This window comes from Anser anser, assembly GCF_964211835.1.
Source record: "Anser anser genome assembly, chromosome: 5".
NCBI lineage: Eukaryota > Metazoa > Chordata > Aves > Anseriformes > Anatidae > Anser > Anser anser.
The window spans coordinates 36,581,781-36,609,301 of NC_139725.1; the positions used below are offsets into that span (position 1 = coordinate 36,581,781).

The 27,521-nt window shown below is 44.7% G+C and overlaps 3 protein-coding genes across 3 annotated transcripts; 1 reads left to right on the forward strand and 2 right to left on the reverse strand.

Moving 5' to 3' along the window:
* The first annotated feature begins 783 nt into the window (after positions 1-783).
* LOC310901154 (uncharacterized protein) lies at positions 784-15,839 on the forward strand. Its single transcript, XM_083840284.1, is given in 5 exon segments — positions 784-936; positions 938-1,856; positions 9,472-10,505; positions 11,082-11,128; positions 14,282-15,839. Coding segments are annotated over 5 exon segments (2,991 nt in total). The 5' UTR covers positions 784-889; the 3' UTR covers positions 15,226-15,839.
* Positions 15,840-18,982: 3,143 nt separating this feature from the next.
* LOC310901155 (olfactory receptor 8U3-like) lies at positions 18,983-20,171 on the reverse strand (the record flags this gene model as incomplete). The annotated part of the gene is made up of 1 exon (XM_083840285.1): positions 18,983-20,171. One exon carries the CDS (start codon positions 20,169-20,171, stop codon positions 19,296-19,298), a length of 876 nt encoding a protein of 291 aa, XP_083696411.1. The 3' UTR covers positions 18,983-19,295.
* Positions 20,172-22,985: 2,814 nt separating this feature from the next.
* Positions 22,986-24,318, reverse strand: LOC310899926 (olfactory receptor 5AP2-like). The gene has a single exon (XM_083837064.1). The coding sequence runs from the start codon at positions 24,134-24,136 to the stop codon at positions 23,207-23,209; it is 930 nt and encodes a 309-aa protein (XP_083693190.1). The 5' UTR covers positions 24,137-24,318; the 3' UTR covers positions 22,986-23,206.
* Between the last annotated feature and the right edge of the window lie 3,203 nt (positions 24,319-27,521).

Below are 27,521 nucleotides of genomic sequence, written 5' to 3' on the forward strand. Positions count from 1 at the left end.
GGAATAATAACAACCTGTGAAGTCCTGGTCTCATTAAGTCCAGATTTAAGAGATGCGTGTATGGGTCAGATAAGGGCGTGTGCATTGAGTTTTCCACATGCTGAAGGGTCCTTTGCAAGGGTATAGTTTGATGTCTTGTGTAACTGCAACCAGTTCTAACTTCTCTTTTGGGAAGAGGTGTTATTATTTTTTTTTTTAAACTGCATTATCAGAAGCTTACTGCCCCCACTTAGCAATGGCACTGTAGCATTGCTGGGGTTTCCACTCTTAGTGATTTTTAAGACCTCTTTCCCTTACCTTTCTCAATTTAGTGGCGTCACAAGAATGATAGAAATGGTCTATTTAAAAGTGCATGTGTGTTGATATTTACACTAAATATCCTGTTTCAAACAATTCCAGAGTTGCTCCCACCTTCTTCACAGGAAGGAAGGGAAGAAATGAGAATTTTATTGTGACATATTCTGGCTTTCCTAAAATATAGTCTCTAAAAATGTTTCCATCTCTCACCAATGTTTTCCCTCTTCTGAGACCAAATAAAATAAAATAAAATTGAAGTATAAAAAAATCAGACTTGAATTTCTAATGTCAGAATAAATTGCTGGGGCTATCTCATTGGACCTTAGTTATAAACTTCTCAAAATCTTCAGAAAATAGAATAAACTTTCCTATTTGTGAAATGACTTTATCAAACCAAATTAAGACCAGAATAAAACCATTAGAAATGCATTCCAACATGCACCTTGTTTACTTTAAAATGTATTTTGAGACACACATTGAATATGTTCTACATATTCATGTACAATTCTATGGTTGCTGCCTCCACACCTTATGTTCCCTGATAAAAAGACACACCTCTAACATTTATCTAAGGGGGGTGGAAGGAAGGAGTATGCTGACTTTGTGTTTCTTTGCATCTCTGCTTTCCTACAGTGACTGTTATGATGTCGGCCAGGGGAAATCACACCCCCAATGCTGAATTTGTGCTCTCGGGATTCTCAGAGAAGAGGGATGTCCAGGCTGTCCTCTTTATGGTGTTCTTGGTGATCTACGTGGTCACTTTGCTAGGCAATCTGGCGATGATTGTGTTGATCAGGCTGGACTCCCAACTTCACACCCCCATGTACTTCTTCCTGAGCAGCTTGTCCTTCCTTGACATCTGCTATTCCTCCTCTGTCACTCCCCGATTGCTCTCAGACTTCCTGGCATCAAGGAAGGTCATTTCTCACTCTGCGTGCCTTGCACAATTTTATTTCTATGCTGTCTTTGCCACCACTGAGTGCTACCTCTTGGCCGTGATGGCCTATGACCGCTACGTGGCCATCTGCAGCCCTCTGCTCTACGTGATCTCCATGTCCAGCAGGGTTTGTGCGCGGCTGGTCGCTGGGTCGTACCTTGCTGGGGTTCTGAATGCCACCATCCACACAGGGGTGGCACTTCGGCTGTCCTTCTGCGGCCCCAACGTCATCAATCACTTCTACTGCGAGGGGCCCCCACTTTATGCCATCTCTTGCACAGACCCCACCATCAACGAAGTCGTGATGTTCGTCGTGGTGGGCTTCAACCTGTTTGTCACTAATCTGACCATCCTCATCTCCTACACCTACATTCTGGCCACTGTCCTCAGGATGCCCTCTGCTGCTGGTAAACGCAAAGCCTTCTCCACGTGTGCATCCCACCTGGCCGCTGTGACCCTCTTCTACGGATCTGCTGCATCCATGTACTCACGGCCCAGCTCCAGGCATTCCCAGGACCTGGACAAGGTGGCCTCTGTGTTCTACACCGTGGTCACCCCCATGCTGAACCCCCTCATCTACAGCCTGAGGAACAAGGAGGTGAAGGATGCACTGGGGAGGGTGGTGGAGAGGAAGCGTTCCTCTGACAGATAGTTTTTCCTGGTGAGTCAGAGGAATTGAGAGATCTTCTCAGAACTGTCTATACCTCTCCATTTCTGCAGTGCTGGTAATGGAAGAAGCAGTGCTCTCCAGTAAGCTACTGATGAGCAAGGGGACAAAAGTACTGGTAAATCTCTACCTTGTTCCTAAATGCCTGCTCATGGGCTGCTCTTGGATTAGGCCATTTATTGACCTTACTCAGTCAGGGATGCATTAAATACTTATTCTGTCTGACAACAATTTCAGGAACTGAAGCCCTTCTGACCCTTTGTGGTTTGAGAATGCATTACCACTGTTGTCTTGAGCAGCAAGAAGAAGTAACAGCTGTTGGTTTCAGCATGAAAGTGATGACAAGAGATCTTTTCATGCTAAAGAACAGGCACGTTTCTGGTGAACACACGTAAGTGCTACAGATGGTTGACTATGAAACATGGTCCTCTAGCCAGCAGACCAAGATTCAGTTCCCACTGACAGTATGACACAGGAGTAGAGCTTTGTCCCATCTCATAAAGTGCTTCCCAGGTTACCTTTCTAATCTTTAGCTGGGAAAAAAAAAAAAAAAAAGCATGCCTACAGGTGATCCAGCCACTGAGGCATTTACTGCCTACCTCCTGACATGGGCTGCAGGAGGAACTTGGCCTGTGCTGTTGAGTTAGGCACTGTCTTCTCAGAAACTTTCTACAAAGCCCTGTTTCCTCCCTCCTGCCACCACTGCTTTGCGGAAGCCCTGTGGCCCAGATAATTTAGTGTCACCAGTACTAGCAATAGACACTGGGCTTTATAACAACATTTTGCTGCAACAAGGACTTATTTTGATTGTAGTTGTGTTTGCAAATTTTTCTCAGAAACTTCTGCAGTGCCTGCAACCTGCTCAAGGGTCAGACAACTATCATCTGCTATCTCCTGCGCACAATGATGAAGGTGCCTGCTCCCTATCCTGGCACTTTGAGCTTATTTTTATTGTATGATTGCTAACTGCTTTAGCTTGGTGTTGTACAATTGTGTAATTTTCCCTCTAAAAGAAATCATAAGATACATTAGGATGACTAACACGCTTTAGTAATTACAGTTAAGCTAACCCACTAGACCAATAGGAGAGGAAAGAATACTGAATAGGAACAAATGTGGTAGAAAAATGCAGAAGTGATCCCAAGCAGACCCAAGACCAGCGTGGCAGAAGCTTGCACCATAACTAGTGCTCCCACCATGCACAATGCTCAATGAGGAGGTGAGCATGCTGCTGGGTCACTGCATGATCCCACCAAGGAAAGAAAACCTCAGCCTAGAAGTGGGGAGTTAACCTCAGGGATGAGGGTCAGGAGCTTTAACCAGGGGAGCTTGGAGGAACATCCATCTGCAGCCAGCCAGGCCCAGACAATTGCCCTTAATGTGTCACATACCAACACACTGACCTCCAGCTCTTTGTTTTGGGGCCCGCACTAACTCTGACAAACAAAGTAGATGTAGAGTTTCTCTTTGCCATTAATAAGGAATAAAGTTTCTTTCTTGTTAGTGCCTGCTAATTAGTCTCTCATGCCTTGTTAAGAAGAATGAGTGAAGTTGACTACAAGCCCTCTGAGAAGCTTTCAGGGTGATTAGGAAACTTTCTTTGTAAGCCCCAGAAGGACTTGTTAAGCCAATGGCTCCTTGAAGGGTGGTTGGTCTCCAAAGAGCACTTCTTGCTCTGGGAAGGAGGGCAGCATCACTTGTGAGGGAAATAGTCTTAACCACCTGTGTGACAAGAGCCCAGAGCCCAAGGTCTGCTGGAAGGGTTTTCTGTAGGCCAAGCTTCCGTTGGTACTCACTAATTGGACTACTTGTCCCTGCCTGCTTTTGATCCATGTCAAAAAACAACACCAAACAAAACACCAAAACTGAGTAATAATTTCAAAAACCTCTTAAGTGTGGTGAAAGTTGGAATTGGCCCTGGGCAGGAAAGCACAGGCCAAGTGGTGACCCCAGCCTTGATCCTAAAACCCTGTTGGGCATGGCAGTAGGGCTGCAGAGCTGGGTGGTACCCAGGCTCTGATGGAGGGAGCTGGGGAAGGTCCTCATACTTTTGCTCACCTGAGGACCTCTTCAAGGACTCCTCAGACCTTGAATTTATTGGTGTCACTTGTCTTAGGATCAATTTTCTTGTGTCTTTATTATTTCTTAGACTGTGAGGCAAGTTGAAGTACTCAACGTACATTCTCCACCCTTGGTCTGATTTCACAAATGTGTTTCCTCCCATTAAGAAGCTGGGATTGGAGAATAAGCACAAGATTGGATTCACCTGGCTCACAACATCTAAAAATCCATTGTCTAAATATGAGATAATTAGCCAAGATTCCTCTAAAGTATGGGGGAATAGAGGAAGTTTTATCACATCTTAAGACAGGTGGTTAAGACAGTTGTGGTGCAACAGGAGCAGGTCTGGAAGGGCCAGTGCCAAGGACCTGCTACCTATGGCATACGTATTTCAGGACAGTTTTCTTTGTATTAAATTTGTTCTGGTCACAGCATATGAACACCCACTGGAAGATGAAGTTCTTTAGAAGCCATTTTCAGTTTTGCTTCATCCAAGAGGAACCTAGCTCTACAGCCTGACCCCCAGCCTGTGATGCAAACGAAAGTGTGGTGGGGGAAGTAATGGGGGAGGTCACCTCTAAACTGCACAATTTGCCTGAACAAGAACTGATGGAAATATAGACTTATTGATCATGGAGAGGGAGAAGGAACACTGACTTAATTGCTATTTTTCTACACTGGAAGAAGATGAATCTGCTTTGATCCTCGTACCCCCCCCCCCCCCCCCCCCGAGTCTTTATAATAAGAATAAGCTTTTTTTCTTCTTTCTTTTTCCTTTCAGTTGGACTAAAACTTTATAAAGGAAAACAAAGTACTTTAATAACTTGGAAACAACTTCATCTTTCTTGTTTGTCTTCCTACAAGTGATGCTGGAAATGTGTGTTGCAGCAAAGGAGCATGATGCTGTGAAACTCCCCAGGCCAGGCCAGGGTTTGGTTGCCCTCATGTAGAAATCTTGCACGACTTTCTCTTTCCTTAGGTGCAAAAGACACTGGCACATGCCTGAAATATATGCCATATAGCCTTCCAAAGAGTCAGACCACTGGAACAGCGTCTGAAAGATCAGAGGAAGAACTGGAGGCATCTCCATGGTGTTAGAGTCTATGTTCAGGTGACTGAATTCATTCCCAGATTCCTCTGCACTTCCTAACATCAATTCTTCAAATATAACCCATGCTGTCCACACTGATGTGAACATTTCACAGGGGGAAATAATCTAAGACTATGAAAAACATGTTTATAAGGTGCAATACAGCATTGGAAGGAAATAACAGACTGTTCAGGAGCAGAGACATATAGCATTCACGCTATAAGTTGCTCTGACTGAGCTACTGATTTGGGTGTAAGTAATGAATATTTAATGCAGATAAAGCCCAGCTTGAAGAAGCTGATGTACAGTTCATCATGTAAACAACCAGGCTAGCCACAGATGAGATCCCATTTTGTAGTACTGATATAAATTACATATGGGGAGGAGAGGAAGTCTGTCTGCACAGTGACACCTCCTGTCCATCAGCCAGCACTTCAGGATCTAAAGTGCTTATGCTCCTCTATTACATCATCCTGCACTAACTGTGAAAGCAAAAATGAAAACACAAACAGGAGAAGACAGAAATGCTTCCTTCTTGCTATACACATCTTTGGGTATGTGTAATCCCTACTTTTCTTCTGTTAAGAAGCTGTTTGTCTCTTCACCAGTCTCTTCAGTGCATCCTTCTCATCCTGGTTCCTCAAGGTGTAGATGAAGGGGTTCAGCATGAGCATCACCATGTTGTAAAGCACAGAGACCACCTTGTCCCTCCCCAGGACATAGGCAGAGCTGGGTCAGGAATAAATGAAGAAGATGGAACCATAGTAGAGAGTGAGGCAGTGAGGCAGGCAGCACAGGCGGAGAAGGCTTTGTGCTGCTGCTCAGCAGAGCGTGTATTTCAGGACGACGGCCAGGATGGAGGAACAGGATGTGAGGATGAGCACAGAGATGGTGTCAGAGTCGGGGAAAGTTGCACACATAATGGATGACATGGTGACCACATAGAGCAGAGGGTTGCAGATGGCCATGTAGCAGTCACAGGCCAGTGCAGCCAGCAGGGAACACTCAGTGACCATGCAGACCCCACGAAAGTAGACCTGTGCAGCACACCCCAACACCGAGATGGCTTTCCTTTCTGCAAAGCAATTTGCCAGCATTTTGGGAGCAACCGCTGAGGACTTGCCAAGATCTAGCAGAGAGAGGTGGCAGAGGAAGAGGCACAGTCCCAGGTTGAGCCTGATAAACGTGTTCGTGCTGAGGTTCCCACCAAGGAGGTGACATAGACAAGAAGGAACAGCACAAAGAGAGCCACCTGCAGCTCCTGAACATCTGCGATTCCCTAAAGAATGCTCTCTTCCACCACTGGCCTGTTTCTTCTTGTCATTCCCTTAGTGAAAGTGTGTCTCTGTGAGTAGGACAAAAGGCGAAGGGCACAAATAAGCTATCGCCGTGGGGTGAAAGGATAATTCATGGTGGCACTGGGGACATTCTGCATCTCAGAGAAGTTGAAAGAGATGTTTTTGTTTTAATAGGGCTCAAAGTCCCTGCTATTAGATGAGAGATGGGTCCTTTTGAAACATCTGCTGTTCTGGTCTGCATGACATCCCTGTTGACACCCTCAGAGAGGGCTCACTTTCAGTAATGGGATGATTGCAGGAAAGACCACAGGGTCTGACACTGCAGACAAGGCTCTTCCCACCTAACATCACACCCTTGATAGGTCAATGGCCACCTCCGAGACAGTGTCTGTCAATGGGGAGTCAGTAGTCAATGGGGAGAAGTGTGAACTTCCAGGAAGTATTCAGATAAGCTATTTAGGGTGTTTATTTTGGAGCAAGATGGATTGTTTCCTAGAGAATCCGGTGACAGGATGAAGAACAGTCAGATGAAGAAGTCTGCATAACATTCAGCTAAATCATGCTCAGACTCAATGCTGAGTTAAACACAAGTGCTGAGGTAGCAGTAGATAGTCTGGAAGAGAAAAAAAACCAAAACACTACCACCCCATAATTAGATTTTCATTTCTCAGAACAAAATGTTGATTTAAAGAAAAATAAACCACCACTTTCTGCTTCCAGTCTGGCTTTGGTATTCTTTCCCAGAGTCCTGCATGGGATGTAGGGTAAGAAACCCCACATGCGTCAAGGGGACCGTTTGTGGTGACTAGCACTAGCACACGCACCACATGCTAATGCCACTCAGTGATTCATCTCGCACCTTGCCATTTCTTTCTTTCCTTTGAACAATTCAGTGATCATCCTATCAGCACTGAAATGTTCTGGATTTTGGTGGGTTGACATTAAGCCTGCAGAGCAGCTGCCTCCAGCGGTCCGACCTGCCCCAGCTGAGTGCACAGCCCTCTTGCTCTGAGCTTGCCTCCAAGTCTTTCCTCATTTCGGGGAGCTGGAGTCCAAAATCTGGCAGGTGTCTTTGGGAAAGAAGCGACACAGACTCTCATTAGCTTTTTTTTTTTTTTTGGGGTGTGTGTACGTGTAGGCTGTTTTCTGCATTCTTTTATATTAAAATTCATTACAGGATTTTTGGTATTGTTGTACATTTGAGCACAGATCGTGTTTTTACATATTTTCTGAGTGACTAAGATTTAATGAACAGAATAAGGAGAGAGAATGAAAACAGTAATACAGACCTAATCTGTCAGACTTCATGATATTTTGGGCTAATGGTACTTTTCCTACCTTTGAAACCACATTGGACACGTGCTGGAAAATGCTGCAATAGATGCCATTATGCAGATGGGATTATTTATTTATTTATATATTTGTTTAGATGGGCAGCTGCTTGGAACTCCAAGGTAGTAGAAAACATGTTGAGGTAGTAGACAAGCAGAAGTGAAGTGATCACAGTAAAGCCAGAAGAGGCAAAAATCTATGTTTATTTGAGGTGTGTGTTGGAGCAAGAGGGTGCTGACACAGGGAGCTCATCGCAGTAGAAATGATCAGAAGAAATATGTTTGCACTGCCAGAATCTAGCTAGTGTGGCACTAAAAAAGAATACAGAGAACAGGTGTGACTGTGGAAGAAAGTTGTTTTCTTTTCTTTTGGTGAATCATGTATAAGTGCTGATGTAAATATTTTGTTTTTCATCTGCTCCCTTTCCTCAGTATGGGAGATGAGGGAGGACATCTGCTTAAATCCAGATATTCAAAACAAATTATTCGTGGGCTTCATTAGTGAACATGCAGATCAAGAAATTTATATTCCGAGTGGATTTTGCTTGTTGTCAAGTTTCTAGTCTCCATGGAGTGGAATGCCTCCAACGTCACAGAAATTGATATAAATACCGTTTGGTCGCTAAAAACTTATTCAACAATCATCCTCAGTGCAGTGTTTAAGGAATGATCACTGAAAAGCACTCCCAACATCTGTTTGAAGATGAATTATGGCCATGGTCATTTCTTCTGGAGGAGCAAACAAAGTCATCCCAGTTGCTGAAGGAGCTACGTGGACCTGAAGATCTGAGCTCTGTGGGAGAAGTCATGCCCAAGGTGAGGTCCTCAGGTCTGAACCAGTAGGATGTTAAGGGGCATCACGGAGCTGCAATAAGCACCTTTCTGTTTGTCTTATGAATTTGAACGTAGTGAGATAGGTGAAAGAAAGGACCAGAAGTTTAAGATATCTGATTTATATCAAATAGACTGGGCATAGCATAAGGAAACTAACACAGGAAGAGGACTGCTTTAAAGTTTAGATGATATAAAACAGGGAGACACATGGACATCCCATCTTTCTGTAGGTGCCACTGTAATAGCAGGTGATGACCCCAGTGCTTTCAGTGCAGACTGTATTATTTCCTCTCCCTTCCCTGCTCAGCTCCTCATGTGCTTGCTCTTTTGGCCTTGGCTGTACGTCCAAGTTAAGTTGCCAGCCTCCACTGTGCAACCACGCGCTTCCTTTCCTATGGAGTTGTGAAGACCATGTATAATGAAAACTGTGTTCACGTCAGACTTAGAAGAAAAATGTCCATGCTTTTGCTCCCCTTTGTTTTGCAAAAGGAAATGAAAATCAACAGGGAAGGTATTTCTGAAAGTTGAATTATTTCATGTTGTTTTATTTAAAAACAAACAAAAATTGTTTTTTCCTCCCCCTTTAATTCTTTTTGAAAGGTACCTGATATTCACTAAGGAAAATCAAAATGCATTAAGTATCTCAATTTAAACCAAAACCAAAACAGGTTATTGCTGAATAATGCCTACAGTCTTGAATTTCCACCTGAGTTAAATGTCACCAGGAGTGCACAAATAATGAAGCCATGTTGGAGATGAAATTCTGAACTCAACCCAGGTTGGCATTCTCACTCTTTATCTTGAGAGCTAAGGTTTACTTTTCAAATGGTTTTGAAGAGGTTTGGCTCTCCCAGGGGCGATTGGAAGTCCAGCATGACACTCCAGTAGGGAAGCACTCTGCCTCCTCTTGTCAGCACATGGGAAACTGAGGGTCCTGCTGAGCTGCCCAAAATCAGAGGACTGAAGCTGCCAGAGGTGCAAGCCTGGTTTCCCCTGCTCCCCTCCTGACCCTGGCATTTTCTGTTGCTTTATCCTTCCCCCACAGACTGAATGTTTTACGGAGAATGACACCTGTCAATCACACTGACGTGCATGAGTTCATTCTCCTGGGGCTGACCACCCACCCAGATCTGCAGGTCCCCCTTTTCCTGGTTTTCCTGTCCACGTACATAGTGACACTCCTGGGGAATTTTGGGCTGATTGCATTAATCAGGACCAATCTTAACCTTCACACCCCCATGTACTATTTCCTCAGCCACTTGGCTTTTGTTGACATCTGCTACTCCTCCATCATCCTCCCAAAAATGCTGGTACAGATCTTGATGGAGGACAAAACCATTGGCTTCTCAGAGTGCGCAGCCCAGCTGTGCTTCTTCGTTGTTTTTGGGATCACCGAGTGCCTCTTGCTGGCTGTGATGGCCTACGACCGGTATGTGGCCATCTGCAAGCCCCTCCGGTACCCCACCATCATGTGCAGAGCGACGTGCCGCTGGCTCGTGGCTGCTTCCTACGCCATCAGCGTTGTGCATGCGGTGACGCATACCACTTTCATCTTTACATCCTCCTTCTGCCGGACCTATGTCATCAATCACTACTTCTGCGACATTGCCCCGCTCCTAGCTCTCTCCTGCTCCGACACCCACACCTATGAGCTGGTTGTCCTCGCTCTTGTCAGCATAAACTGTCTTAGCACTGTGACCGTTATCTTTGTTTCTTACATCTATATCCTCCCCGCCATTCTGAGGATCCACTCTCCTCAGAGCCAGAGAAAAGCCTTCTCCACCTGTGCCTCCCACCTGACAGTGGTCACCATGTTTTACGGGGCAATTTTGTTCACGTACCTGCGCCCCAGCTCCACCTATGCATTGGATGAGAACAAAGCGGCCACACTATTTTATACCATCATGACCCCCATGATGAACCCCTTGGTCTACAGCCTGAGGAACAGGGAGGTGAAGGCTGCCCTGAGAAGAGTGGCTGGGAGAAGGCTGTGAGGGAAGCGGGTGACCAGGGCAGCACTTCCTTATCGCTATTATTGAATGGGGCTCAAAACTTCATTGGAATCTGCATTGAAGGTGGACCGGGAGCAATTTCTACATAATTTCTTGCACTCAGCAACAGGGAGAGGTCCAGTAACTGATACGGAACAGACACTAACTGCTGTATAGCCAAAGTTAGGTGAGGTGAAACCCAACTTTACGTACCATCAATGGTCCGTGAGTGGTGAGCCATCCCACCACAGAGCTTGATTCATCCTGCTTATCCCATTTCTCTGTTCAGTGAGTACAGAGAAAGCCTGGTTTACACTGGACATAGGTTTCCAGATGGTTAACACTGAGAGGAGAAGCCACAAGGACAGTCACAAACCCTTCCATGAAGGGTTCTTCTCAACGTATCTGTGAAACTCTGTGCCTACGGGACTGGGTGGGAATGGAAGTGACCTGAAGGACTGCAGGACAGGGAGGGCTCATCATATAATCTTTTAATAACTTGACACTTTTAAATCACTTGACTTTTGCAGTGAGTGTTTGTGCTGATTTTCCTGCAACCCCCTGGGTAATTTCAGCCTTGCCTTGTCTGTTCCTACATCTACTTCTCAGATGGTGTGCAAATGTAAATGACTTAGTCATATGTTGGGTTAATAACAACTGGTTCTCCATTTATTGAATCAACAAGGCTGTGTTTTCCAGCGTATTAAAAAGTGGACTTTCAGTACAACAAATCAAGATGTTACAGAATGGGGACTGATATCAGTATGCCGAAGATTTCTCTGTCATATTGTTAAGAAACAAATAACTTTGGATAAAAACAAACAAACAAATAAACAAAAAGTAAAATGACCTTAAATGAAAACAATGTTCTTGCTATAGTAAATTTTCCACTCAGTCAATACCTCCTCGCACCCCTGGTTATTATTTAACTGTCTCAGGTGTAATTTTTGGTGCCACTCCAGCTAGATTTCAGCAACACAAAGATATGTTTTCCAACATTTCCACTGCAGTGACTTCCTCTTTTAGCCCTCTTCTGCTCCAACACCTGCCAAACAAATACGTAGCACTGCCTATTCCTCTCTCTTCTAACTCCTTGCAGGAAAAGAAAAAAAAAAAAAAAAGGACCCCCCCCCCCAAAAAAAAAAAGAGCATTTCAACCTGCTGAAGAAGATGAGTTTTGGCCTCAGCCTTGCACAGACTGTGGTAAATTTTGGCATAACAAGGGAAAGGAATTTTCTTTTTTCTCCTCTTCTCTTCTCTTCTCTTCTCTTCTCTTCTCTTCTCTTCTCTTCTCTTCTCTTCTCTTCTCTTCTCTTCTCTTCTCTTCTCTTCTCTTCTCTTCTCTTCTCTTCTCTTCTCTTCTCTTCTCTTCTCTTCTCTTCTCTTTTCTCTTATTTCACTGTGTTTTTGCTTTAATAAAAGGAGTACAGTGGGCTTTGCATTGGTTTGGGCTGGCCAGAACTCACTGATCCTTGTTTGTTTGTTCATTTGTTGCATCACTGTAAAGTATGCGTTCTCTTTTTCATTGTTCCCTGGCACATATATATCTATATCTGCATGTGTGTACATAAATAAATATATGAACTCTGCAGGAAATATATATTGAAATGGGAATATAAATACGTATATACGGAAAACAAAGATGTATATGGAAAAAATATGTATGTATATGAAATAAACATTTATGAAAAAAATACATGGTAAACATGGTAGATATGGAAACAGAAGTATAAAAATAATTGCATCACTCCCAAAGGAAGTCTTCAAAACCACTTCTCGACCAAAGCACCTTAGAAGTCCCAGCAGGGTTGGATTCGTGACAGGAGCGTTAAAAAGCAATTAAATCAGGTGGGTTGCTCAGATCAAAGATGTGTCCTTGCCACCTGCTGTGCACCAGTGCTGCCTGCTGCAGAGGTGAGGTCCCCGCTGGTGAGGAGCAGAGGACGCCCACGGTGTGTGCATCCCCTGCAGGAAGAAGGGGAAAGAGAACAACTGCCTTGCTCAGAGTCGGGTCTGTAGAGATGGGTTTGGTTGGTCTCAGCCATATCTTTATTAGAGAAGCTAAACAAGGAGAGGGATTCTCTTGTAAGAGCTATAGTGGCAAAGGGGGAGAACAGGGCACCTGAATTTTTTGAAGACTGTGATGCCAGCTTCCAGGTGAATTACCAGTTATACCACGTCTTTCTCTGCAATGCTGGGTAATTCCACCCTGAGTTATCTGGGGTTTCTGTAGGATTTCTTGCAGCATTCTGACCCCTGTTCCTGTATCAGGAATTGGGCACATTGTCTGACATGCAGCTAAATCCCATGCACTTCTTGCACCTGGGCACGGAGTTTATTTGATTTTTCCACTACAAGTCCCAGTCAGGCTCACTAATGCCCATTTTACACTGATTTACCTGCATCAGTATGGGAAAGCTGTACTCGTTTCACTAACATTAGGTTACAGGGACAGAACCTCTATAAGGAGCATGGTGATTTCCATGATCCTAGACTAGATGAAGCTGACGTGGGCACGCTTACCCCCCAGTTTTCTTTAAAACTGGCTCTTTTCTCATTTTTCTTTAAATATATATTTATGTAATAGTGGCTGCTCCTGGAGTGCTGTTCTGTATTTCCCATTGATTTTTGTGAGAAAGGGTCAGGAAGCATTGGTATATTTAATACATTTAATATAAGAATAAATTTAAACAGATATTTTCTTATATTTAAAACTCCTAAGTATGAATTTTAAAATGAAAATCATAGAGAAGGAAGTTATTAATGTGAAGATTTGTTGTGCCACTTTTTTTTAAGAATTTCTTTTCTCTCAAATGATGGCACAGCTCCACTTCCTTATACTCCAGAAAAGCTTAACCCCAAAATCATAAAAAAATGAATTGTTATGGAAGACTGAGTATGATTTTCATCTTTCCTCTGTGCAACAATGCAAGCGAAAGAATCTTTAAGAACGCTCCACCAAGAAGACATTTGGAAAGTAGGAGGCATTAAAAAGAAGGAGTAAATCTGCTGCAGTTACTCTCACGTTACCTGGTGATGTCCAGCCACTGCAGATGCCTGGGCCACCTTTTCAGCTGTGTTTTCCCCCTTTCTGTGCCATGATTCACTGTCAAAAGCAGCCTCACCTAGCACGCAGATCTCCAGGCTGCTGATGTCAGGAAATGCCCCTTCCCTTCCCTTCCCTTCCCTTCCCTTCCCTTCCCTTCCCTTCCCTTCCCTTCCCTTCCCTTCCCTTCCCTTCCCTTCCCTTCCCTTCCCTTCCCTTCCCTTCCCTTCCCTTCCCTTCCCTTCCCTTCCCTTCCCTTCCCTTCCCTTCCCTTCCCTTCCCTTCCCTTCCCTTCCCTTCCCTTCCCTTCCCTTCCCTTCCCTTCCCTTCCCTTCCCTTCCCTTCCCTTCCCTTCCCTTCCCTTCCCTTCCCTTCCCTTCCCTTCCCTTCCCTTCCCTTCCCTTCCCTTCCCTTCCCTTCCCCTCCTCTCCCTTGAGGGTTGCACTGAAGTGTGATCCATATTATCATACTGATCATATTAAATATGAGTATACAATAGATAATATATATATATATGCAAGTGAATGAATAAAAAATCGAACACTTGGCAGAGTAACTGATACTGAAATAAATTTCCATTGTCTCGTCAAGTTGTTCTTTCATGTACATTGATTTAAAATTAAACAAATATTTGATAATAGGAGCAATAGCCAGTGTAGGTCTTTTTAGGCACTGAGTCTGCCCGTTAATTTATAATTTTCATTGTAGCTTTGTGGACATAACTCACAGTGCTTCTGGAGGAAATGGCCGAGGAGAATCAAACTGGGCAAGTTACAGAGCTGACTCTTGTGGGACTCACGGACAACCCCAGGCTGCAGGCACCTCTCTTCGTGCTGTTCCTCCTCATTTATGCCACCACACTGGCAGGGAACCTGGGGATGGTTGTGCTGATCAGGAGCAGTGGCCAACTTCAGACGCCCATGTACTTTTTCCTCAGCAGTTTGTCTCTCCTGGATGCTTGCTACTCAACAGTGGTGGCACCAAGGACTTTAGTGAACTTTCTGACAGAGAAGAAAACCATCTCCCTGGCTGGCTGCGCTGCCCAGATGTTTTTTTTCATAGGTTTTGGGACCACCGAGTGCTTCCTGCTGGCTGCCATGGCGTACGACCGCTACGTAGCCATCTGCAGCCCTCTGCTTTACACGGCCATCATGTCTCGACGGGTCTGCATCCTGCTGGTGGCCGGCTCGTATGTCCTTGGGCTGCTGCACTCTCTGGTGCACACGGACTTCACCTTCAGCCTGTCTTTTTGCCAGCCAGCTGAGGTCAACCATTTCTACTGTGGTATCATGCCTGTTCTAGCACTGTCCTGCTCTGACACCCACATCAACAGGTGCTTGATATTCGGTCTTGCAGGATTGGTTGAGATGGTGACCATCCTGGCTGTCCTGGTCTCCTATGCCTTCATCCTCTCTGCCATCTCAAAGATCAGCTCCGCTAAGGGCCGGCACAAAGCCTTTTCCACCTGCACCTCTCACCTGGCCGGAGTCACCATCTTCCATGGGTCTATACTCGCCCTGAACTTCCGACCAAATTCCAGCGATGTCCTGAACACTGACAAGATCTTTGCTGTGTTGTACTCATTGGTGGTTCCCATGCTGAACCCTCTGATCTACAGCCTCAGGAACAGGGATGTGAGGAATGCCCTGAAGGAGTTTGTCATGTGGAAATAGCTCCAGCACAACATTGATCTGCTGGTTTTGTGATAGAGGACTCCATAACTTCACTTGACGCTAAGAACTTTTGTTTCCCTGCCTTGTACTTGAGAATGCCAGATTTGGCTTTGAATATTTGCAAGGAATCTGTTGTCCAGAGAGGCTGTGCAGTCTCCTCCTTGGAGATCTCCAGAAACCACCAGGACATGATCCTGGGCAACCTGCTCTGGGTGTCGCTGCTTGAGCAGGCGATAGGGCCAGATGACCTCCAGAGGTGTCTTCCTACCTCGGCCAGTCCATAATTCTGTGTAGTCTTGCTCTTCTTCTGCTACTGGCTTGTGCCAGTAGTCAGATATTGTGGACAGTCTGATTTACCTTCCATATTTTATTGCACTTAGCTTTTTCATGGCCTTTTCAGATGTACATTGGACAATAGCCCCATGCTCCTTGATAGCCCTGTCAAAATCTTCCTCCACATCCAACAGCATTCCCCAGTTTATAGCTTAAATCCCATTTTATGGCCTCTTTTTTTTTTTTCTTTGCCACAAATATTGTGTCTACTTAAAACATCCACTATGTTACCTGAATGCCTCACTTCTTATCTGCCTCATTCCCCCTTTAGGGGGTTTACAAAATCATAGAATCATTTAGGTTGGAAAAGACCTCTAGGATCATCTGGTGTAACTTTTAATCTAGCACTGCCAAGAACTCATAGGAAGCTCGTGTCAGTTTTTATGCAACCAAGAAAATGGGAGGGAAGGGACACAATTAGTGTGCCTGCATTTCATGGTTGCTTGTCTTGGAGGACAAAATCCAGCTCAACTGATTCTCAGAAACTGCTGGAACTGCAAAGTCCTGATTCAAAATAAATATTCATTCTGAAAGACACTCCAAATCACACATATATAAATGTACCAATCATAGAATCATTATGGCTGGAAAAGACCTTCAAGATCATCTGGGCCAACCATCACCCTATTACCAATGTTGTCCACTAAACAATGTCTCTAAACACCACATCCAACCTTTCCTTGAACACCCCCAGGGACAGTGTCTCCACCACTTTCCTGGGCAACCCGTTCCAATGCCTGACTGCTCTTTCTGAGAAGAAATGTCTCCTAATTTCCAACCTAAATCTCCCCTGGCGCAACTTGAGGCCGCTCTAGTCCTATTATTAGTTACCCATGAGAAGAGGCTGACCCCCAGCTCCCCACACCTTCCTTTCAGGTAGTTGTAGGGAGCAATAAGGTCTACACTCAGCCTCCTCTTCTCCAGACTAAACAACCCCAGTTCCCTCAGCCGCTACTCACAGGACTTGTGTTCCAGGCTCTTCACCAGCTTCAGAGCCCTTCTCTGGACACACTCCAGGGCCTCAATGTCCTTCTTGTACTGAGGGGCCCAAAGATGAATGCAGCACTTGAGGTGCGGCCTCACCAGAGCTCAGTATAGGGGGACTATTACCCCCCTGGTCCTGCTGTCTACACTATTCCTGATACAAGCCAGGATGTCGTTGGCCTTTTGGCCACCTGGGCACAATGCTGGCTCATGTTCAGGCGAGTGTCAATCAGCATCCCCAGATCCTTTTCCTCTGCAGAGCTTTCAAGACACTCTGCCCCAAGCCTGTAGTGTTGCATGGGGTTGTTGTGGCAAAAGTGCAGGATCCGGCACTTAGCCATGTTGAACCTCACCCCATTGGCCTCTGCCCATCTATCCAACCTGTCCAGGTCCCTCTGCAGGGCCTTCCTACCTTCCAGCAAATTGACACCCCCAACTTGGTGTTATCTGCAAACTTACTGAGGGTGCACTCCCCTCATTGAAGACATTAATAAAGATATTAAAGAGGTTGGGCCCCAACACCGATCCCTGGAGAACATCACTAGTGACTGGTTGCCAGCTGGATTTCACTCTGTTCACCACCACTCCCAGGGCCCAGCTGTCCAGCCAGTTTTTAACCCAGCAAAGTGTGTACCTGTCCAAGCCATGGGCTGCCAGCTACCCCAGGAGAATACTATGGGAGACCGTGTCAAAGGCCTTGCTGAAGTCTAGGTAGACTGTGTCTACAGGCTTTCCCTCATACACCAGGTGGGTCAACTGGTTGTAGAAGGAGATGAGGTGTGTCAGGCAGGACTTGCCTTTCATGAACCCATTCTTACTGGGCCTGATCCCCCTGATTGTCCCACTATGCTTCATGATTGCATTCAAGCTGACCTGTTCCATCACCTTTCCTTGCACTGAGGTCAGGCTGACAGGTCTGTAGTTCCCTGGGTCCTCCTTACAACCCTTCTTATGGACGGACGTCACATTAGCAAGTCTCCAGTCATCTAGGACCTCTCTGGATGACCATGACTACTGATAGATAATGGAAAGCGGCCCAGGAATCACATCCACCAATTCCCTCAGCACCCTAGGGTGGATCCCATCTGGCCACATGGACTTGTGACAGTCCAGATGGAGCAGCAGGTCTCTAACTGTTTCCACCTGAACTACGGGGGGTTTCTTCTCCTCCTTGTCCCAGATTTCCAGGTCAGTAGGCTGAGTACCCCGAGGATAAGTGGTCTGGCTAGTAAAGACAGATGTAAAGAAGGCGTTAAGAACCTCAGCCTTTTCTTTATCCTCAGTAGTCATGTTGCCCCCTGCGTTCAGTAAAGAATGGAGATTTTCCTTGGCCCTCCTCTTGCCATTAATATATTTATAAAAACATTTTTTTTTGTTATCCTTAACCATAGTGGTCAGGTTGAGTTGTACTGGGTTTTGGCCTTCCTGATTTTTTCTCTGCATATGCTGGCAAATTCCTTGTACTCTCCCCAAGTTGCCTGCCCCTTTTTCCAAAGGATATAGACTCTCTTTTTCTCCTGGACACTCAGCAAAACTTCCCCGTTCAGCTGTGCCGGTCCTCTTCCCCGCCGGCTCATCTTCCGGCACACAGGGACAGCCTGCTCCTGTGCCTTGAAGACTTCCTTCTGGAGGAGCATCCAGCCTTCCTGGAACCCTCTGCCCTTCAGGACTGACTCCCAAGGGACCCTTCCTACCAGTGTCCTGAACAGTTCAAAGTCAGCCCTCCAGAAGTCCAAGGCAGCAGTTTTACTGACCCCCCTCCTGACTTCACCAAGAATAGAGAACTCTGCCATTTCGTGGTCACTCTGCCCAAGACAACTCCCTACCACCACATCTCCCACCAGTCCTTCTCTGTTCATGAACAGCAGGCTCACTAACCAGCTCAGTCAGGAAGCTGTCTTCCACACACTCCAGGAACCTTCTAGACTGCTTCCTCAGGGCTGTATTGTATTTCCAGCATATGTCCGGGAAGTCTTACATCTATCTGAGGAGACCAGTTGAAGTTATGGATTGCTATCTGCTCAGGGATACCTGAAGTTTTATTGCAGTAAAGCTTTTTAAAAATAATTTTAATCAGTTTTCAATTTGTTTCTGTTAAACCAAAAGGCTATCCAAAATCCTCAAAATGTTTCGGTATAGCTTTGAGATTAATCCTGTTGTTATCAAAGTTGCCTCTGGAAAAAAACCTTGTATTTTTTCTGCTGTCACCTGCAGAATCACTGAAATCTTGCCAAAATTGGCTTTTTAAAGTGCCTGTAGAACTAACAAAAATAGCTGGTGTGCCAAACAAATAGAACTGTTTATTATGTTCAATATAAATATAGCCACTGCATTATCAAATGCATCTCCAAATTCAGAGTTGCATGAGTTCCAGAATTTCCATTCATTTTGAGATGCATTCCTAGGAGGATGTGACTGTGGAGGATTGGGTTGAATGGGTTTCTGTGTTAGCTGAGTCCCCGCAGCTTTCCATGCTCATTAAATTGGATTAATCTGTCTAGAATTAAAGTGTAATATTACAAATTGTAAAGTGTAGTAGGTTTACCCCAAGTTCCATCTTACAGCTACAGAAAGAAAAGAATACAGCACTGTGTATCCTACAGGCTTCTCTCCCTGCATCACTGCATCAGTGAGAGATGGGGAAAGAAAACTTTCGGGAAGGGTGAATCAAATTTAAACTTTATTACAAGATCTTTCTCCATGAGACCAAATAACTATTTGCTCATTACAGTTTCAGACCCTCCCTCCCCATTTCAATGAAGACCAAGATGGAGAAATCTCTTTGCACATCTCATGGAAGCCTCCTTCACCTCCCTGTTCCTCAGGCAATAGATGAGAGGGTTGAGAAGGGGGGTCACCAGAGTGTAAAATATGGAGGCCACCTTGTCCAGGCCCTTGTGACTGGAGCTGGGCAGGAGGTACATGAAGAAGCCCGTCCCATAGAACAAGGAGATAACCATCATGTGGGAGGCACATGTGTTGAAGGCTTTGGACCTACTCTGTGTGGAGCTCATCCTCAGGACAGTGGAGAGGATATATAGGTATGAGACTACGATGATTCCGCTGGTGCTAATCCCATTTATGCTAACAAAAGCAAAGATGACCCTCTCCCTGATGAGTCTGTCAGAGCCCGAGAGCTTTAGCAAGGGGCTGACATCGCAGAAGAAATGATCGATTATGTTGGACTTCCCAAAAGATCCCCCAAACGTGCAGCCAGTGTAAATCGCTGCATAAAGAACACCAAGGGTGTAGGACATTGAGACCAGCTGGATGCAGACCGCCTGCGGCAACATGACCACGTAGCGCAGCGGGTTGCAGACAGCGGTGTAGCGGTCATACGCCATGATGGCCAAAAGGTAGCATTCGGCAATCCCAAAGAACATGAAGCTGTAAAGTTGTGTCACGCAGCCCTCAAAGGAAATGGTGTTGTTCCCCGAGGCCAAGGACACCAGCATGTTGGGCATAATGACCGTGGAGTAACAAGCATCAACAAAAGAAAAATGACCAAGGAAGAAGTACATGGGGGTGTTCAAGCCCCGGTCAGTCCTGACCAGGGCCATCATGCCAAGATTCCCCAAGAGGGTCAGCATGTACATCAGCAGAAACACCCCAAAGAGTGGGAGCTGCATGCCTGGGCTCTCTGCAAGTCCTAGGAGGATGAAGCCATGGACTGTGTGGTTAAATCCCATAAACATTGTCTTCCTTTAATTGTACCTGTGAGAGAAGAGGATAATAAAAATAAAAAGAAAATACAGAGCATCTCCTCCCTACACAATGTACTTATCTAGTTTAAATGATTCCTTTGATAAATATTTACGTACTACAGAGTTTCTATTTGAATTTTTTAAACAAGTAGTTTTGTCTAAAACAACTATTCCTATGGAATATACTAACTGTATTAAATAATATTTCACCAACAGTGCAAACAAACCATACATCATTACAGATATGAATATCTGTTCGCCTGCCTGTATGTCATCCACAGCACAGCTATGGCATTTGTAAGAAAATTCTTTTTTATTCAGAAATGTCTGATTAAAAATTAGACCTGATTACCTTTCCACTAGAAGTACTTAGAAAGATATTACAGAAAACTTAAGTCTGACAAATGTCTGATGATGGTAAATATTCATCCAAATGTTTGCTTTTAAAAATTATATTCCAATTAGCCTCTCCATGGTCTGTTCTGCAAAGACCTGATAACATTAACAAGAATATCTTAACCCAAACTTCCTCTCCTTGAGAATAGCAGAGCATTTACACTCTGTTGCTCATGTTAATGAAATATGTGCATTATAGGAAAAGATGATATTTCTCTCACCTGTGCTAGGTACCACTCTAAGACATCGTCCTCTCCGTTATCCAAAGGATAAAGCTAGATATGATATCTAAAGCTAAAAGTGTGAGCAATAATTTTTAGATAGATAAGATTAGGTTATATGAATACAGTTTTAAGAGCTCAGGTAAATATAGGCCATGTTGTGAATGATCTACACAGCATCTGAATTCCTCTTTCCAAAATAACTTCTGGGCTGACCAAATTGTACCTGAAGCACCTGGAGGGTAAAGAGGGATATTTCCAGCTCTTCCCACCAAAAATGTTTCCTGCTTTTTGAGGTGTCAGAACCACTCACAGAGAGGATTTCCAGTTTGTATTTCACATGGTAAGTTTCTGTCCACAGCCACAATTTCTGGGTTTTGTATACCCCATCTCTGCAAAGTTCAAAGGAAAGTATTGCAGCATCAATCTTAACAAAAAAACAGCAACAACAAAACCAACCAATCAAACAAACAAAGAAATCAAAATTTACAATTCTGCATCCACTTCATTTTAGATGGAAGTTCTTCTTGGAAGTTTTCTGAGTTGAATACCACCACATACGAGAATAAAGCCATCCAGACCTCTTTTAGGAATGCAATCTGGTTAAACCTTTAAGCTTTTTAGTTGTCTCTGCCTTGCAAACTGAATTAAAAATAAAGAAAAGAGTAGGGTAATGTAGAGCAGGGTAATGTAGAGCAGGGTAATTCATCAAGCAGCAGCGAGCTCTATATTTGTATACTGCAAGCAAAAATAGCCAACAAACTAGAAGGAAGAATAATAAGGTTTGGTGAAGTTTTTAAAATAAAGATTCACCCTCTCTGATAACAAGAGTCTCAGTGTTTGCAAACTCTTTGACATTCACCTATATCAACTCAGGCACGTGGTCTTTAGCGTCTCCGTCTCTCGGGGATGGGGCTCTGGTTTCTAACAAGCTCCTTTGGGGGAGGAGGGAGAGGATGGGGTGATAAGTTCTGGCCCTGGTGTCCAAGTGGTATCAGTGGGCAAAGGACAGCCAAGGCCGAGTGCCCAAGAAGGAGGAAGCCGCACTGCTGGACAGACCCATACAGTCTGAGCTGTGCTTGCTCTCTTGTATGGACAATGATGCAAGGAAGTTGCAGAGTTGCACCCAAATCACAAATGCTTATGTGTGTGCCTTCAAGGAACAGTGAATGTCCTTTGGAATTAATTAGGATGAGCAGAAATTAGGATGCTTTTTCCCCTACAGGTTTGCCCGGTAAAGGGGAAGGATTGCTGGCCCCCATCCCAGTGTTGTGGGCTCTTTCTTTGTGTGTCCCCTTCTTTAATGAAGCTGTAACTTGTAGAATGGCTGTTTTTTTGTTGTTGTTTTTGTTTGTTTGTTTGTTTGTTTTCAGAAACAAGCCGCTACCTGCTACACAATTGATGTGTGCAGCATTGTCTTTCAGCTGTGGAAACCAGTCACATGCTGACTTTTTAAATGAAACATGCCATTTGGTTTTCATGGAACATGTGAGCCTTGAGCTGGCACCTGCGCCTGTGACACTGATATGTATCATCAGATGCAGTCACATTTGTCTCACCGCTGAAGTAAATGGCACCTGAAATGAACGTAAAGCACTGCTGATGGTGAATGACAGCTCCCCCTTGGTGCTGTCACTGTGCAGAACTCATCCTTGACACTGGCCACTCCCAGAACAGTTCATTGCCATTTCTAGTCATATTGTCTATACTTTGTCCTTTTAAGTGAAAATGCACGCTGAAGTGTGCCAGCCTGCGGAGGGATTCCATTCTATATTCCAAGTTATAGCTTAAGATCCTGACTTCCACTGGATTTCTCACTTGTTAAGTCAGAAACAAATGCACACTTTCATTTTAAACATTTTATCTTGTATTTTCAGAAAGCAAATTCTAAATACACTTATGTTTCCAAACTGCTCACTCTACTCCACCAGCTCAGCTCTAATAAATAACTCACAGGTAACAGTGAGGGATTTTATTGGAGTTTAGGGATTAGATCGATAATTTCATAAGAAAAATATGTATTTATCATTATAAAAAAATATAAATCAAGAAAACTATGGTTCATATTTCCTGTGAGATTCTGAGTGATTTCTTCCTATAGGTTGGTGACTATGAAGTGAAATAAAATTTGAGGCTCCCTCTCCACCTGGTTTCCTTCAAAGGAAGATGCGATTATGGGGTCTATTTCTCAGGGCTAAACCCTGTAATTCACTTTTGTGCAGAAACTATGGAAGAACCTACATAAAGTTTTGAGGTCTAGGGAAAAATACATTTTTCAATGCAACATGGGCTTTCTCACATGAGATAAACTATTCATTTCACAGCTGGTTTACCTTCTTAATGTTACCAGTGGCTTAACACCTTTCTCCTGCTCTTGACAAGAGCGTCCTTCACCTCCTTGTTCCTCAGGCTGTAGATGAGTGGGTTGAGCATGGGGGTAACCAAGGTGTAGAACACAGAGGCCACCTTGTCCAGGCTGCCATGGCTGGATGCGGGTTGGAGGTACATGAAGAAAATTGTCCCATAAAACAGGGAAATGGCCATCAAATGGGAGGCACACGTGTTGAAGGCTCTGGACCTGCTCCCTGATGAGTGCATCCTCAGGACAGTGTGGAGGATACAGATGTAGGAGAGCAAGATGACCATGCCTGTGCCCACCGCGTTTATGGCAACAGTGATGAAGATGACTATCTCACTGCTGTGGGTGTCAGAGCACACAAGCTTTAGCACGGGGCTGGCATCGCAGAAGAAGTGGTCGATCTGGTTGGGTCCGCAGAAGGAGCCCCCAAACGTGCAGACCGTGTACACAATGGCGCTGAGAAAGGCGACAATGTAGGAAGCTGCCACCAACTGCTTGCAAATGCGCCTGGAGATGACCACCACGTGGAGCAGTGGGTTGCGGATGGCAACATAGCGGTCATAGGCCATGATAGCAAGGAGGTGACACTCAGCAGTTGCAAAGAACACAAAGCCATGGAACTGCATCACGCAGCCGGCAAAAGAAATTGTTTTGTTCTCTGATAACAGATCTGCTAGCATTTTGGGGGAGATGACTGTGGAATAGCAGATGTCAGTAAATGAAAAATGTGTGAGGAAGAAGTACATGGGAGTGTGAAGGCTGGGAACAGCCCAAACCAAGACCATAATCCCAATGTTCCCCACCAAAGTGAAAATGTAAATCAGTAGAAACAACCCAAAGAGAGGCACCTGCGCAAACAGACTGTCTGTAATTCCCAAGAGGACAAATTTAGTCAGCGTGTGATTTCCTACCATGACCAGGTGTTACCTGCTGAGGCAAAAGGAAGAGAAATATCAAAATGATACAAAAAATAAAAGTACAGAGTTTCAGTGTTGGGTCATATTTCCCTGTAATCAGTCATCAGTTTAACTACTACATCTTTGTATATTCTGCTGTATTGTCCAAACCCAGATTGTCTATGTTGGGTTTTTTTTTCCTTTTGAAGTGATTAAAAATTAATATGGAGTGAGTTGGAGTGAGACAAATGATGATTTTTTTTTTTTTTAACCTATGCCTGGACACTTAAAATTATGTTTTGTTTGTTTGTTTCTAACACTTGTATTTTTGTATTTAAGACAACAATCAGGTATTTATTCAACTTCAGTCTGACAGAAATTTTGAGTTCCCACAGCTTGTATTCATAGACGAGTTGGAAGGGAACTTTCCCATGATGGAAAAAAAGCCTGCAGAAGGTATAGTAGTTTTTACAGGAGATTCTAGGAAATTTATAAGTCAGCAAAACTCAAAATGGAAAATACAGTTCAGCTTTAAAGAGCAAGGCCTATGTCGTCATGCATTTTTAGAGCTTCCAATTGATTCTGTTTTGGTGATAGTGATTACATTTCAGAAGACACCTCAGAGAGGTCTTGTAGACTTGCACATAAACCTAGAGCACGAAAAAGTCACGGTACCAGTGAAATCACAGATTACATAGTGTAATTATGTTCAGACATTTTCCTTTGGCTTTTAATTATTATTGTGGTCTTAAAATCACATTTATCAAATTATTATATTTAATTTACTGTGGATAAAAGTCACATTGGTAAATTCACGATTTATGTCTTTTTGAGGCCCAGCACATCAAAGCAATCTTAAAAAAAATAATAAAAAAATAAAAAAGGAGCATTAGGTTAAGATACTTACTTCAAAAACTGAGTAAATTTTAAAACTTACTGATTCCAGAAGCTGGTTTGTAGGTGACTATATTCCTATTCTGCTGACAATTGGAAATGTCACATTTCTTTATAACAAAATAAGACCCCACCTTGTTTAACACCTGCATAAATTGATTCATCTTACTTTAATTGCCTAAGTAAAAGAAAAACAATTTGTATAAACCACTGCTCCCTCTTTTTGTAATGAAAACCTACTTTGGTACAGCTGATTTCTGAAGGAGCCCAAAAAAAGGCGGAAAAGAACATGAGCAAGAAAGCCAAATGCCTAAACACAGGCAGGGCTCTGCTTTGTCACAGTGCTACAGCTCCTCCTGTGCTTTCGCTGCTACCAGGTGGTGGAAGACAAGGATTTATGTCAAATGCAGCAGAGAATATCGTGGGTTGGCAAAACCTCCATTAACCGGCAGAGAAGCTGTGGGGTTGTAACTTGCCTGATGTGAAGCCAGAGGCGCTCCTTTTCGGACTCCAGCAGCTCAGCTCCTGTGTGAGGGAGCAGTAAATACAGCCCCTCGTACTACCATGGGAGAAAGCCCCCAGGGCTCCTCACAGCACGATTTACCAGAGCAAAAAAAGAAAGGCTGAAATGCATTTCCAGAAGTCGTTGTGCTGCTGCAGGTGTCTGAAAGACACCACATGGATAAGCCATGGCTGAGCACAGGACACAGCAATGATCATAGACAAGCTCAGCAAGTGCAGCCTAGATGCGTGGTGGGGTGAGGTGGGTTGGCAGTTGTCTGGATGGCAGAGCTCAGAGGGTTGTGCTCGGTGTTGCAGTCTGGTTGGAGGCCTGTAGCTACAGGTGTCCCCCAGGGGTCAGTACTGGGCGCAGTGTTGTTCAACTTACTCATCAAAGACCTGGACGAAGGAACGGAGTGCACCCTCAGCAGGCTTGCTGATGGCACAGAGCTGTGAGGAGTGGCTGGTACCCCAGGGGGCTGTGCTGCCATTCAGAGGGACCTGGACAGGCTAGAGAGATGGGCCAAGAGGAACCTCATGAAGTTCAACAAGGGCAAGTGAAGGGTCTTGCACCTAGGGAGGAATAACCCCAAGCACCAGTACAGGCTGGGGCTGACCTGCTGGAGAGCAGCTGTGCAGAGAGGGACCTGGGAGTCCTAGTGGACAGCAGGCTGACTGGAAGGGAGGCATCAATGCGCCCTTGCGACCAAGAAGGCCAATGGTACCCTGGGCTGCATTCAGAAGAGTGTTGCCAGCAGGTCAAGGGAGGTGATCCTCCCCCTCTACTCAGCCCTGGTGAGGCCACACTTGGAGTATTGTGTCCGGTTCTGGGCTCCCCAGTAACAGAGGGACACAGAACTATTGGAGCGAGTTCAGAGGAGGGCTACGAAGATGATCAGAGGACTGGAGCTCCTGTCATACAAGGACAGGCTGAAAGAGCTGGGCCTGCTTAGCTTGGAAAAGAGAAGACTGAGGAGAGACCACATCAATGTATATAAATATCTGAGGGGAGGGTGTCGAGAGGATGGAGCCAGTCTCTTTTCAGTTGTGCCCAGTGACAGAACGAGAGGCAACAGGCACAAACTGAAGTACAGGAGGTTCTGGCTCAGTACGAGGGGGCACTTCTTTACTGGGAGGGTGACAGAGCACTGGGACAGGTTGCCCAGAGAGGTTATGGAGTCTCCTTCTCTGGAGATATTCAAAACCTGCCTGGATGCCATCCTGTGCAACGTGCTCTAGGTGATCCTGCTTGGCAGAGAGGGGTGGACTAGATGATCTCCAGAGGTCCCTTCCAACCTTGGCCATTCTGTGATTCTGTGATTCTGTGATTCTGACACACCGTGGCAGTGATGACCTGTTGACCGTGGGATGCCAGCAGACCATGCAAGGGTTTCAGTCCGACCTTGCCTCTACAAAATGGAAATAGATTAGTTTCAGATTTTCCATAGCCTGTTGCTGTGCCCCCAGGGATGCATAAAGCACAACTGACTCCCTTCTCTGGAGCTACTGATTTCCCTCCATTGACCCTGGATGGCCCACTGTGCCAGCAAGCATGGGCTTGCTATTGTCTTCAACAAGTTGGCAACATCTTGTCTTAAAATTTGGTTCAGTGATCCCTGTGACTTTCAAGGCTTAATTTTCTTTCTGACTATCACATGCATTTTTCCAAAGCCTCAATATGGCAATCACTTTCCAGTGTAAAACTGCATTGTAAATACTCTAAATATCATGACAGCCAGTCATGCCTAGTTAAGTTCAAAATTATGCAGTGTTAATACATAACCTTAAGTGATAACACAGGCAGAAACGTGTAAAGGGGAAAGTAGAAATCATACTTCTCCAAATCAATGATGATGTTGATCATCATAGTCTCTGTGTTAGGTTCATTTGCACTGTAGATGTTCAGATTTGGTAGATATCCATAATCATCTATCACATATACTGCACACAAACATGTTTCCAATCAGTGTTGGTTCCCTGTTGCTCCTGGGGCTAGTTTGAGAACTTT